Source organism: Cololabis saira, chromosome 9, assembly GCF_033807715.1.
Source record: "Cololabis saira isolate AMF1-May2022 chromosome 9, fColSai1.1, whole genome shotgun sequence".
Classification (NCBI taxonomy): domain Eukaryota; kingdom Metazoa; phylum Chordata; class Actinopteri; order Beloniformes; family Belonidae; genus Cololabis; species Cololabis saira.
The window spans coordinates 12,082,265-12,097,046 of record NC_084595.1 but is presented as its reverse complement, the minus strand read 5'-3'; the positions used below and the strand labels follow the sequence as shown (position 1 = coordinate 12,097,046).

General features: G+C 41.5%; 1 protein-coding gene across 1 annotated transcript in view; it reads left to right on the top strand.

The window, feature by feature from the left end:
* Positions 1 to 5,684: 5,684 nt before the first annotated feature.
* adam28 (ADAM metallopeptidase domain 28) overlaps positions 5,685 to 14,782 on the top strand; it is a 24,893-nt gene continuing 15,795 nt past the window's right edge. The window contains exons 1-7 of the mRNA XM_061729845.1: positions 5,685 to 5,823; positions 9,052 to 9,140; positions 9,314 to 9,390; positions 11,033 to 11,111; positions 11,299 to 11,375; positions 14,241 to 14,424; positions 14,510 to 14,572. Of these exons, the coding sequence (XP_061585829.1) occupies positions 5,766 to 5,823; positions 9,052 to 9,140; positions 9,314 to 9,390; positions 11,033 to 11,111; positions 11,299 to 11,375; positions 14,241 to 14,424; positions 14,510 to 14,572 (627 nt within the window). The 5' untranslated portion in view covers positions 5,685 to 5,765. The remainder of the gene's footprint in view (positions 5,824 to 9,051; positions 9,141 to 9,313; positions 9,391 to 11,032; positions 11,112 to 11,298; positions 11,376 to 14,240; positions 14,425 to 14,509; positions 14,573 to 14,782) is intronic.

Below are 14,782 nucleotides of genomic sequence, written 5' to 3'. Positions count from 1 at the left end.
TCAGAGTCAGTCTTTAGCACTGGAAACAGAAAACACAAAAACCTCTTGTTTATTTTTAGGGTGGGAACTTTCGAGCCCTGATTCTGGGTCAAACTTAATATCTTCTAGTGACGAGTACAAATAAAGCTTGTTAAATTCACACAGATGTTGACTTTAATAGACACGTGAGGACATGTTTACACTTGGCGCTCAAATAATTGAGAGCGCTGATCAAAACTCCAGTTCGTCACAACTTCATCCTGTTGATAACTGCTGCAGTTTCACTTTGAACAACCTAAATCGATGATGCTCCTCAGACAAAGAAGGCAGTCATTCAGAGGAGGCTGACTCCTTACTGTAATTCACAGCAAGAGACGAAGCGCTTTCCCACTAAATTAAAAAGAACCAAACATAGTCTGAGAAAACTCCTTCGCAAAGCAAAGATTCAGTATTATTCATCGTTTATTTTGGTTGTAGAGTTCTATTTTTGTGTTTCCTGTGTTTTTATTGGTTTTCCTATTTTGGTCTTGTTTTCTTAAGTTCCTTGTCTCGTGTTTTTCACATACTAGTTACTTTATGTGCTGTTTTAGTCTGAAAATCTGGATTTTCTTCTCCGGTCTCTCCATTTGTGCAAAGAGGGACTTGTTCTTCCTGTGTGGCCCTGTGGCCTCCTGCATGTGGATCCTCAGCTCCTGAGTCATAACGTCTTTATTTATGGCATCTTTACAGGCCTTAACAAGAAATCAATCAGGCAGCTGCAGCTGATCCAGAACTCTGCCGCCAGAGTCCTTACAAACACCAGGAAACTGGACCACATTACACCGGTCATGAAATCACTACACTGGCTTCCAGTGAGTCAAAGGATAGAGTTTAAAATCTTACTGCTGGTCTACAAAGACCTGAATGGTCTTGGACCAAAATACATGCTGGATCTGTTAGTTCCTATGAAGCTCCCAGACCCCTGAGGTTCATCTGGATCTGGTTTGTTGTGGTTCCAGAACCAGAACCAAGCAAGGTGAGGCAGCGTTCAGTTATTCTGCTCCTCACCGGTGGAACAAACTTCCTGTAGACCTGAGGTCTGCTGCAACTGTCAGCTCCTTTAAGTCAGGCCTAAAAACATTACTGTTTACTGAAGCATGCTCCTAAATTAAAGACTTACCTGCTGGACTCTACTGCCCTTACTTTTTAACAGCTTGCGCTTTTAATTATTTAACTTCTATTCTTATCATCTTATTCATAATTTTATTCAATCTTATTTGTTATTTACTATCTAATTATTTCTTGCCGCTTTTAATGTCAATGTAAAGCACTTTGAATTACCTTGTGTTGAATTGTGCTATATAAATAAACTTGCCTTGCCTTATTTGAAAGGTACAAGAACAGCCCAGGTTTCGGTTCAAGACTGTAGACAGAGTGAGTCAGTCATACATCTGATGAAATTTCTATCCCAATAACTAAATACTGATGACGACATGAATTTCTAAACGAATAATATTGCATCTGTTAGGATTTTTTTTTGCCACAACTTTTTTAGTCACAACTTTAGTCACAACCCGCCTGTCTCTGATGAATCCTTGATTGTATCTGTTTCAGAAATACCTGCAAGACTGGATTTGTATTTTGACTGCTTCTCTACTCTTGAACATTTGAACCAACTTCATCAACAGAACCCATGACTAATCTACCCACCGATGTTTGCTCTTGGTCAATAACCCTTTACTCGATTGGATCAATCGATCCCTTCAGCTTTACTTTCCAAGTACTGTTTCCAGTCTCATAACAGACAACCACAACTTTATTTAAAAAGACAACAATTTGCATATCAAAACATGACCACTTCTACAGATATCCTCTGTTTTAAGAGTTTAAGACAGAATATAGATCATAGCAACAAAAAAAAAAGCACTGGAGACAGTTGGCTGAATTATGGTTCCGCGTTAAACCTACGCCGTAGGGGACGCGGCTACGTGGGAGTCTCTCCGTAGCCTACGCCGTAGCCTGACATGCACCTCCCAAAAAATGTAACTACGCGTCGAGGCGACGCAGACCCAAAGCAGACTGAGAGGGCTGTGATTGGTTTGCTTGGTAGCAACACAATTCCGGTTCCGGTTCGTGAAGCAGTAGTAAACTTTCAGTGCTCTTTTCTTCGTGTGTGTGTGATTTTTTATTTTTTTTTGGTTTTTGCACAATAGTTGTCCTTATCTCTTTGATTCACTGTGACCGGAAAAGCCGGAAGCTAAACAAAGTATCAACTAGCGCTCTGGGGGGATATTGCAGCGCGGCGAAATGGAGTGACGGAGAAGTCCGAAGGGTTCAGGACGACGTCACAGTAATGAACCATCATTCAGGCTTTAGTCGCCAGGGTTCCTCCCAGCTGGCCCCCACCTCCTCTAGCCGTGCCATCGGTTGGAGGACCTCCACTGAGATCCTCCCGTGACAAAAGCACAGGGGATGATTTCTGATCATTTCTGATGTCACCACCAAAGTGAGATATTAAACTGGAGGATTTATCTGTTTCATGATTTGGCAGCATATGCCGCCGTCAGCTGACCCTCCACACCGCATGCGGCTTCTGAAACTACGTACACTGAAAGAGGAAAAGAGACAGAGAGTAACAAGAGTGCGTAAGCAAGGGCAGTCTCCATGATGACAATCGCAAGAACATCTGAGCAGACTTTTTGACAACACTGAGTTTGTTGATTTCCAGTAACTGAGATGATAGTACCTTATGTTCCTAATAGAGCTCTCCGTTCTGCAACTTCCAGTTTGAGTTGAGGAAGCTGACACCACCTTCACCTTTAAAACCAAACTTAAGACATTTATGTTGAGTAAAGCCTCTAGTTAGTGTTAGTAAACCTCTAGTTAGTGTCAGTAAACCTCTAGTTAGTGTTAGTAAACCTCTAGTTAGTGTTAGTAAACCTCTAGTTAGTGTTTAGTAAACCTCTAGTTAGTGTTAGTAAACCTCTAGTTAGTGTTTAGTAAACCTCTAGTTAGTGTTTAGTAAACCTCTAGTTAGTGTTTAGTAAACCTCTAGTTAGTGTTAGTAAACCTCTAGTTAGTGTTAGTAAACCTCTAGTTGGTGTTAGTAAACCTCTAGTTAGTGTTAGTAAACCTCTAGTTAGTGTTAGTAAACCTCTAGTTGGTGTTAGTAAACCTCTAGTTAGTGTTAGTAAACCTCTAGTTAGTGTTAGTAAACCTCTAGTTAGTGTTATTAACCCTCTTGTTAGTGTTAGTAAACCTCTAGTTAGTGTTATTAAACCTCTATTTATTGTTAGTAAACCTCTAGTTAGTGTTATTAAACCTCTATTTAGTGTTAGTAAGCCTCTAGTTAGTGTTAGTAAACCTCTAGTTAGTGTAAACTAGTGTGTTAGGGCCAGTAGTCATAGCTGCAGCTACAGGACCAGACTAGAGCAGCTGGTCTGAAACAGAGCTTCATGCTAGATATGCTGCTATAGAGCTACGCTGCTATAGAGCTACGCTGCAGGAGGACACCAACATGATCCACTGAGCGGTGCCCCTCACTTTTTCTCTCTCCTCTTCTATTCTTTGCTTTCTTACACTAAATCCACAGTTATTAGAAATATCTCATGAGCATTAATGTCCACCATTGTTCTTGCAGTTTGCAGTCTGCCCCGTCCTTTTTCTTCTGTATGTTTGCAGACCAAAGCTTCAGGAGCTGCAACCTGACCTGCAGTCCCCCCCCTCTGACCACCTCAGTGTCTACATCTCTTTATATAGTCATCCCTGTAGTGCACCAGTTAGCCATTGTGTCTGCCTGTCTCCTCTGTCTGTTCTTCTTTCTCTGTTTTCTCTTTTCCTGCTCAGCCCAGCTGGTCCTCAGCAGGAGGATCCCTCCTTAAGATCCAGGTCCTGCTCAAGGTTTCTTCCCTCCTTAAAGGAGCTTGAGGCAAGAATAAGAAATGAGACTCATTAGCGTCAAAACGACCGTCGGGGTTACTGCAGCCAACAGCGAAGCCGGCACGGGAGAACGCGCATGCAGCGTTATTTGACGTCACATCAGCAGGACAGCTCGGGAAATTCAGGCCCGGAATTGCAGCACATTTTGCAGCACACAGCTTGTTCAAGGCAACGGAGAGATACGCTAGAGGGCTCATTCTTTTTGGTTTGGAACGCTTCATCTGACATTATTACTAGAAAACTTAAAACATATACACATTTTTTTCATAAATCCTGCCTCAAGCTCCTTTAAGGGGAGTTTTTCTTGCTACTGTTTGGTTTCAGGTTTTTCTCCCTCTAGGGGAGTTTTTTACCTGCCAGTGTTTATGTTATGTTTATGTAATAATTGCCCGGGGGTCATGTTTTGGGTCTCTGGAAAGATCCTAGAGACAACTTGTGTTGTAATAGACTTTTGTATGTATACAATTGAATTGAATTGAATCTTAAACATTGAGAGCAGCGGGTCCTGAGAACCAAAACTGAGAAACACAGCTGGAATGTGTGAATCACATGATAATCTTTTTATATAACTACACTCTCCTTTCATCAGACATATCAGATGGAAATTACCGTATGGTTACATGGCTGGTGTCATTGGTGTGAAGTCATTGTTTGCTGGCAGGCCTGACACATTAAGTTAACACACACACACACACACGCACGCACGCACGCACGCACGCACGCACGCACGCACGCACACACACACACATTCAAAATGTGGATATTTCACCTTCTGTCAAACCATAACCAACCACAACAGCAACGGTTAAAACATTCTGCACTCATTAAACTTGTGATCAATAATCCATTATTTCTATCAGATGAGCGTCATAGTTTAAACTGGTGTAACAAGCAAGATTTCTTGACATCTGACTTCATGCCAAAGACAAACTGTTTTCAGAAGGAGAAATCCATATTGTGACTTCCAAGTAGGGTGCGGAGTGGCGTCCACAAACAGTGAGTCATTGTTGTGTGAGGTCACGTCCTGCACACCGACTGTCATGATAAGAATTATTTGGGATTATAAAACTTCAGAAAAAAATTTTTATGGTCACCATCTATAGATGTCAATCATCAGGTTTCAACACTTCCTGTGTGACAGTCCCAGCTGAATCACTCCTGAATCACACCTGTTACACTGTCACACAGCCCAGCTCAAACTGTGGCCTCATGACACTGTAACGCAGCTTTCCTCCGTTTCCACTGATGCAGATGCTGACCACCACGCGTCCTGAATCGTCCCAGTCAGCTTGCACATTGGCCTTATTGTCCTCATGCACTTTGTTTCAGCTGTGACTTCAAGCATCCGCTCAGTGGGCGAGGGACAGAGGCATCTGCTGGAGTTTAGTTCACATAAAAAGCCTATATTTGACCGATATTGTGAAACTACTCTATATGTTGCGGTTAAAGATGCATGACGTGTGTGGAAATTACCACACGGTCTTAGAGTTATTTCTGAATCTGTCAGCCACAAGAGGTCATGAGCTGATTAAAAAAGAGAAGAAAGAAGAATCTGAGAGGAAAAGTCCAACCAGGAAATTGGTAGGTGATTTGAAAATACTGGAAACTATATTTGTCGACGCTGGTGTTGATACGTGCAGAGGAAGAGTGTCGATATGTAGCTGAATCAAAGAGGAGCACTTCTTCCTGAATTCTTTCAGAGAGGCAGGGCATGTTGAGGCTGGTTTGTGAGGAAGTGGCTGTGACATGTCAGGGAGGGCGGGCGAAGGTGTGGCCTTGCATGAGCAGAGGCACAACGTGCAGGTGACAGTATAAAGCCTGATCACAGCGCTGCCTGCTCTGTTTCACTGACTATCTTCACCTGGACAATGACTAGAACTCTCCTGCTGTGGGTCCTCTTCCTAAACGCCTCGTTCAAGCCCTCAGGTAAGTCACCAGCTACTGTTACCTCATCTATAACAGGGGATAATCAATAAATAAAGCCAGGCCCAGTCCTGCCCTCTGTGAGCTGCAGGGTCCCAATCCTGATGATCAAATCGAGCTTTAAATGTGTATTTTTACAAGAACTAAAGGCACAATACACATGAAGCGTCCATCAGTCTCACCGTCATGAATGTTACCTCTCTTTGTTAGGTAGTAAGCACACTTGCAAATGTGTTATAAACTGAACAAACAATGAAGGAATTAGTCTGAACACTGACACACTGTTGGAAGTGGACTATGGATCACAACAAAGTCACCGCCCTCTCAGGTGCTCCTGTCAGGTAACTGTGACTCAGAAGAAGTTAGTCATTATCTTTAATGTACTTTTCACTGGCTGGGGGGGTTGTATTTTCTTTTGTAAAGGAAGCACCATCCGCTATAGTTGGGGCAGGAGCTCGTACTGACGGCCCTTCAGGATAATTCAGTCATCTCAGTGTACTTTCCAGGAGAAGCAAACTACTCCAGTTCCACTTACAGTATATTCAAGTTCAAGTCAAATTCATTTGGATTTAGTTGAATCCATTTTTGAATCCAGTCTACTTAACTGCAATCCTATAACTCGACACAGCTTCTGTAAACAGCACGGCTGGCCTTCTGTCCAAAAACACGTTCCATTCCTGACTAAAAAACATGACATTATTATTAAAATACAACTTAAGCCCATAAAAAAGAAGTTTTGCAGTTCTGTTTAACAATTGCTTGATGATTATTCCTCCATCAATTTAAAGGAGCTTGAGGCAGGATTTATGAAAAAAAATTTTAATCAATGTTTAAGATTCAATTCAATTCAATTTTATACATACAAAAGTCTATTATAACACAAGTTGTCTCTAGGATCTTTCCAAAGACCCAAAACATGACCCCCGGGGCAATTATTACATAAACGTAACATAAACACTGGCAGGTAAAAAACTCCCCTAGAGGGAGAAAAACCTGAAGCCAAACAGTAGCAAGAAAAACTCCCCTTAAAGGAGCTTGAGGCAGGATTTATGAAAAAAATGTGTATACGTTTTAAGTTTTCTAGTAATAATGTCAGATGAAGCGTTCCAAACCAAAAAGAATGAGCCCTCTAGTGTATCTCTCTGTTGCCTTGAACAGACTGTGTGCTGCAAAATGTGCTGCAATTGTGGGGCCGAATTTCCCGCGCTGTCCTGCGGATGTGACGTCACATGACGCTGCATGCGCGTTCTCCCCTTTCTCCCGTACCGGCTTCACTGTTGGCTGCATTACCCCCGACGGCCATCGTGGTGAAGGGTGGCGCTATAGAGTCTCATTTCTTAAAAGGAGCCTCATGCTCCTTTAAAGAATATTATGTTAAAAAGTTTTTTTCATTTTTTTTCGTCTATTTATCTTGTGCAAGGTGAAGTAATTGCTAAGTCATGATGTCCATCTTGACGTGCAGCCCAAGTCTGCCACTGCTACCTATTGATGTCTTTCTTCACATATGTTAATTTTATTACGTTTTTTACTATATTTCACTCCTTGTTGTGTCATTGGGCTGACACCAGGACCAGGGAAACTAATTTCCTTCCACCTCATGTCTGAAATGTATTAAAATGACAACAGAAACTCGTTAATTCCACGAATCTTCCTTAGTGACAAAGTAAGATACGCTGCCCATGTACAGTATATGTGGGAAGAAGATACATCACAGATCTTTAATTACTGACAAATCAAAATGTGCGAGTTATTTGATCAGCATCATTAGAAGACACCCATTTTCTTGATCACAAAGCCCTATTTGTGAAGCAGTGGTGTTCCTGTTGATGAGCTTTTCAGAGGATGACTTTACTGATGACTAGTTTACATGAAAGGTTCTCAAGGGCTGCGCTAAAACTGTACACGCTTAATTATAATAACACGTCATGGATTGCAAAACTGAGACAAGGAAGATCCTATAATTATTGTACAGGACAGGACGAGTATTTGAGTCAGAGTCATAAAATAGCTTGCTTCAGTTAAGCAGCATCTCTCCACCAACCTTTCCTGACATTGTAACTGATGTGCATCCTAACGTCACGTTGTTCATCTGCTCCACGGCTTTCTAGACAAGGCAAGGAACGTTTTTTTGTATAGAACATTTCAGCAACAAGGCAATTCAATGTACCGGTAGGTACTTTACATAATATAAATATGAAAAGTGAAGGGGAGAGAAAAAAAGAGTCTAGTCTGTAAAACTGCAGTCACCTCGACAGCCCACCCTATAAGTTGCAAAAAGGTTGTTGTCTTTGCCTCTGGATTGCAGCTCTACCGACACCTCAGGTTGTCAAATTCCTCATCTTGAGCAGGGGGCTCCATGTGGAGGAATTCAATGCGCATATTTGAAAGATAAAAGGAAACCTGGGGTTGCTGGTTTGGTGTCTTAACTCCAAACATTTGCAGAACCTTGTCTCACCATAAACTTCCCTCTGATTTGTAATCTTGGATTTGTGCTCCAGCATGCAATCACATGTGTTTGATATAGTCGCCATGCGTTGCTGTTATACAGTCAGAAGAGAATAAACTGTCAAAAATAAAAAAATGAATAAATCCCCACTCAGTGGGTGGTGTCCTTACACCCACAGGCAGTGATATGTGTTGATTTATCTTTGACGAGCGACTGCCTTTCACATCACACTGCTGTCTAAAGCTCTGCGATGTATCTCCTAAGATATTGAACCATCACTTTCACAAAGACACATGGGACTGGTAACTAAATCTGAGTCTGCTTTTGCTTTTTTGTCCCACTTGGGTTACACAAGCGCACCAGCAAGACTGTCTCTGTATGGCTTTTAAAAGGAAAAGAAGTTGGTTTTGGAATGGCCCAATCAAAGTTCTGACTTTAATCCAACTGGGAATCTGTGGTGTGACCTTCAAGAGCCACACGCCATATTTTAGGTGCTTTTTTCACACTGGGTGGGCCAAGTTGGTTTGGATAGTGTTTACCTTCATGAATGAAATCATCATTTAAAAACTGCATTTTGTGTGTACTCATGCTATCTTTGTCTGATATCAAAATGTGTTTGACGCTCTGGAGCATGTAAGTGTGACAAAAAAAACGATAACAGAAGTATTCCGTTATCAGAAGAGGACGAATCATTTTTCACAACACTGTATTTGGAGGATGGTGCCAAATAGTAAACTGGTCTGTTTTTCTTTTCTCATTACAAATCTTCTGTCATGTGTCCACAGAGAGCCACAGCCATGAGTTTGAACATGGGAAGGACTATGAGGTGGTTCGACCCGTCAGACTTCACACAGTGAGAAAAAGACATGCAGAGGTACGGTTTTCTTCTCAGTCCTGAATACTGTGCTCCTGTTGCAAACATCCAGCCTGGTGTTGTACACCACTGTGAGTCCAGATATCTGACACCTTAAGTCAGAATAACTATGTGGAATAAGGAGGAATACCTTTTCATGTTTGTTTTCTTCTTCCGTATATTTTCCCCAACAGCACCTGAGACCAGGGACGATGAAGTATGCAATGACCGTTGGAGGAAGGGACATTGAAATGCATCTGGAAAAAAATAGGTATGTTCTCACTTTCCTAATGTTGTCCCTCTGTGAAATCTTGTGATATTACACAAGTCGCCAGTGTAATCCACTGTGTAAGCATTTCCTAAATAACAGTTTCTTCCTCCTGACCGGCTCATAATGTTGTTCAGTAGACACTGTTTCACTTTATCCTAAAATGTCGTAGAGAGAAAAGTTGCTCTTAATATGATAAGCCTAGCATCCCTTTTTTTTCTCCTTTCCCCAAGAACTGCTTTACCAGTATAAAGACGTTTCAGATTCCCAGAATAGCACGTATGAACAAGAATGTTGACATTATTTTGGTTTTCTTCCTTTGACTTCCTGTTTAGAGAAGTGCAACATTTTTGACCATTTTCAGTCTGGTTTCTACAAGCATCACTGTACGGAAACCGATATAGAAAAGTATCGAGTGCCATTATGATGTCTATGGATCTTTCCTCAGTATTGACACTGGCTGTCATGATATCTTGTTAACAAGACTGCATGATTTGTTTTTAATCAGGTCCTGTTCTATCATGGTTCATTTCCTATTGTCAGCTAGGAGTTTTAGTGTTTCTGACTGCACATTTGCCGTGTGGAGTACCTCAGGGTTCTAATTTGGGCCCAATTTGGTTTCTGTTGTATGTTCTTGTTTGCGTTGATGTTTCGTACCACTTATGTGCAGACGATACCCAGCTGTACAGCTCTTTTAAGGCCTCTGAGACTCAGAAATTGAACTCCTTAATGAGGTGCCTTGTGCAAATAAAACAGTGGCTCCGTGCTAACTCAGATAAAACTGAGGTGCTAGTGATTTGCCCTGATGATGCCATTCCACTTATCAATCAGTTTTTAGGTGATTTGAGTGTTTCATGAAAATCAAGACTAAGAAATCTTGGAGTTATCTTTGTTAAAGAAATGTCATTAGAACACCACTCCAAGCAGCTGACAAGGAACCGTTTCTACCAGCTGAAGAATATTTCCAAACTGAAAATGGTTGTTTCTCAAGATGATCTTGAGTTAATCATTCAAGCATTTGTGTCATCTCATTTAGACTACCGTAACAGTTTATTTCCTTATTTCCAAGGAACTGTCTCGTCTGCAGAAGGTTCACATTTCTGCGGCAAGGCTTGCTCTAATAGAAGGGCTCACATCACACCAATCTTAAAAACTCTTCTCTGGCTCCCCGTCCCTATTCTTTTAACTTTAAAGTCCTGGTGCTGACATTTAGAGCTTTGAATGGTCAGGCTATTCCTTTATTAGGGACCTATTATGCCCCTACACTCCATCTCGGAGGCTGAGGTCGTTGGACCAAAACTTGTCAAAACTTGTACCCGTTTTAAAACTCCTTCCAGGCCGTCGCATCGAGGCTCCTGCCGTCTCTATGTTCGCTGGACTCCATTAATGCATTTAAATGAAAACTTAAACCCACCTGTTTTTCCAAGCATTTGAGCATCAGTAGTGAAGAGGGTTGTTTTATGACCATCATGTTGATTTTATGTAAATGTTTACTCCAGAAAGTTTTTATTGTATTTTACGTTTTATTTTGTGTAGCACCTTGTGACATTCCCCCTGTCTGTGAAAGGCACTATAAAAATAAACTTTACTTACTTACTTATCAGTGAGATAATATCTGCATTTTCCTGTGTTCTTTCATTGCTAGTGAACTGCTTACCAAAGACTACACGGAGACTTTCTACCAAGACGATGAAACTAGAGTCACCACAATCCCAAATGATATCGTGAGTGTTTGCATTTGTAGACAAGTTTCACTTCCTTTAGAGGAATTATGGGAAGTCTGTAGGTTTTTTTCTTTTTAAAGAGAAAAAAGGCATCCCACAGTGAATAACATGAACATCCCATTTACTGTTACATGAACTAAAAAAATGATTAAAAACATGATTGAGACTTTCTTTCTTCCATTGCCAGGACCACTGCTACTACCACGGAAAGATTGTGAACGACAGCACATCATCTGTTAGCATCAGCACTTGCGATGGACTCAGGTGAGGCCCCACAGATTTACTTTTGTCAGCTGACTGTGAATGCTCTATTCTGACTGTACTGTGTCCATTAATCCCTGATAAAGCAACGTTTTTAAGTTGCTCTGGTTAAACTGTTTACTGTTCAAGACTAGTGCATCAGCTGTGCTTTTATACCGTCATCAGTAATAAATACAGGACTGTCTCAGAAAATGTGATAAAGTTCTTTATTTTCTGTAATGCAATTAAAAAAACAAAAATGCCATAGATTCTGGATCCATTACAAATCAACTGAAATATTGCAAGCCTTTTATTATTTTAATATTGCTGATTATGGTTTACAGTTTAAGATTAAGATTCCCAGAATATTCAAATTTTTTGAGATAGGATATTTGAGTTTTCTTAAGCTGTAAGCCATGAACAGCAATATTAAAATAATAAAAGGGTTGCAATATTTCAGTTGATTTGTAATGAATCCAGAATGTATGACATTTTTGCATTACAAAAAATAAAGGACTTTATCACAATATTCAAATTTTCTGAGACAGTCCTCTATGTCCAACTCTGTACTAGAGCCAGAGCCCACTGTTCATCCATCCATTCATTTTCTACACCCATTTCATCCTGTTCAGGGTCATGGGGTGGTACTCCCTGGCTGAGAGTTGGGATAACACTCTTGACAGGTCTCCTGTTCATCACAGGGCCGAACAGAAGCAAACAGCCACGCTCGTTCATACTTACTCTCAAGGTTCATCTAGGACCACCTACGTAATAAACTAACACAAGAAAACCAATGCCGGTTCATGCAGAACATGCAAGCTCCATACGGGAGACCCCAGCCAACAAGTGACCCGAGACCTAGGGACACTGTGGTTGTTAAACAAAGGCAGTGGCTCAGCCTCCTTCCACGTTTCAAAGATATGCACGTTAGATTGATTGCTGATTCTACAGGGTCATAGAGGACTGTGTAGATCAGGGGTGGACAATCCTGGTCCTCGAGGGGCCGGTGTCCTGCCAATTTTAGGTGATTTAAATGAATGCTTGTCATCAGCATGACACTAAGGTCTGCACAAGTCTGTTAACGAAACAGCCATTTGTATCAGAGTGTGTAGATGCATGATGGTTCTTCTTGAAATGGTTCTGTGATGGTCAAGCAGCCCATCGAAGGCGTACCCCACCTCCCAGCGGTCAGGTATGCCCTCGATATACTATCAACCTCACCCTTACTTCTCTAGTTAAACTACCAAAGAATGACGCAATAGAAGCAGTTTTTCATTCTGTGTTCTCTCTCTGTATTACGCGTTAATATTTTGAGATACAGAAACAAGAATTTGGTTATTTGAGGTGTACTTGTCACGGTACACTCACCTCGTAACAAAGGTGCGCTTATCACACTGATGATTTTGTGATGTTGGCGTGCCGCCTGTGATTATGTGCTGATGTGGCGATGTGCCTCTTCAGTTCAGTCAGAAGGGTCAGAATTTCGAGGTGGGACATCAGCAGCTTAAAGGGGACCTATTATGGCATCTAATACCTATTTTAAACAGGCCTCGAATGTCTTAAACACAAGCTTTTGATTGTTTTTGCTAAATAAATTAGAAATTTTGCGAAATTCAGCCTCTGAGCCATGTCTTTATCATCACCGGTTGAAAGCGCTGTAGGAAACAATCACGGATGAGGAACGGCTGATCCAGTTAGTTGAAATGAGAAGTTATCTCTATGATACAACCTCATTTCACTACAAAAACCTCAATAAAGTGGCAGCTGCTTGAGGGAGATGGACAGAGAGTGTCCAATGTCACGCAGTGCGATACGATAGTCGGACGCTCGCCTGCAGTTACACGGTTTTATAGTTGTGGGCGTGGTTTGCATTTTGGTTCCATAACAAAAATGCGCAGAATCTGAACGGCTCGTAGAAGTCGCATGACATTGGATGGTTCATCCAGGTGGGTTGTACAGACACTGCAGAATTTGGTTGCTTTCCTCCTTCTCTGAGTTGGCAGGCCACTTTATATATGTTAAAGCAAGAAAAGACTTGTGTAGCACGTCTCGCTGCTACGGGATCATAGATAGGACAGCGGACACAGGGATCTGTGCAGAAAAGGTTTTATTCTCTTCTTTCAGAGGCACACGTGCACCAGCACCTTCAGCAGAGCTGCAGTCGAGCTCCGCTCTGCTTCCGTCCTCTCAGCAGCCCCTCTCTGGAGTGCAGATGCTCCTTAAGAAGGCAGGCAGGGTGGAGAGGTTGATTGGGCACACCTGTGCCCAATCCGCTGAGTGGCTGCTCCTCCACCCTACCACAACTTGTTTTTCATAATAGGTCCCCTTTAACAAGGATGACTTTCTTTCTCCAATATGGTGCAACCACTGTATGTAAAAAGCTATCAATCCTTACGATATCACTATGAAAATAAAGCTAAATAGTTCTTTCTTTTTATTTAATTTTCCCCTATTAGACCCCACCAGTTATCCATATTTATGCAGGAAAGTAATTAGCAGAAGACGAGTTCTGCACAGATCTATCAGTCCAATTACCACTTCATCCACAGCTGCTAAACGCCTCTCATTGTGATGTTGGAACTACATCACAGTTTGGAAATTATAGTTAGTAGGTTTGGAAAGCTTTTCTTTTAGCTGAAAAACAAACACCTGCATTTTCAACAAAAACCGTGAACTCACAAAGGAACAAATACGACTAAAATATGATCAAAGATGCTGCAACCAATAGAGCTCATGGAAATAAACTACAATGTTACATCGTCCGTATCTTTAAATTTATGGTTTTCAGATTTTATACCACAGACTGTAGGCTTGACAAGTAGCTGCTCAGAATTAAAAGAAGTTAACTTAAACTTGTTAACTGAGGCTCACTTGCATTTGCTGGTTTAGGGGTTACTTCAGGACATCGGCCCAGCGGTACCTGATTGAGCCGCTGACTGCGGACGATGAGGGGGATCACGCAGTGACCACTTTTAATGGCACGGACTCCACACCTGCAGTGTGCGGCGTCACCAACACCTCCTGGAGTGATGACTTTGAACCCCCAACCAGCCGGAGCCGATCCAGATCAGCGGCAAGTCGCCCACATTTCTATCATCCCCCACCCTAACGTTATCAGATGATCAATAAAAAAAAAAAATTTTCATTCTTTCCTCTAGGCTAATTCTATCGTCCAGAAGCAGAAATACATTGAACTCTTTGTTGTTGCTGATAACCGAGAGGTAAGATATTGTAAACAAGCTTTCATGCTCGGGGTCACCTCATGATTATATGATTATTGTGGCTCTTTTTTACTCTGGTTGATTCAGTTCAGTTGAGTTTATGGTTTAACATTGTAAAACATATGTCTCTCATTCTTCCATGCGCTCATACACACATACGCTTTTTATTCTATACATCGAATGTTTCATTTCATCGAGTTAAACTTCAAG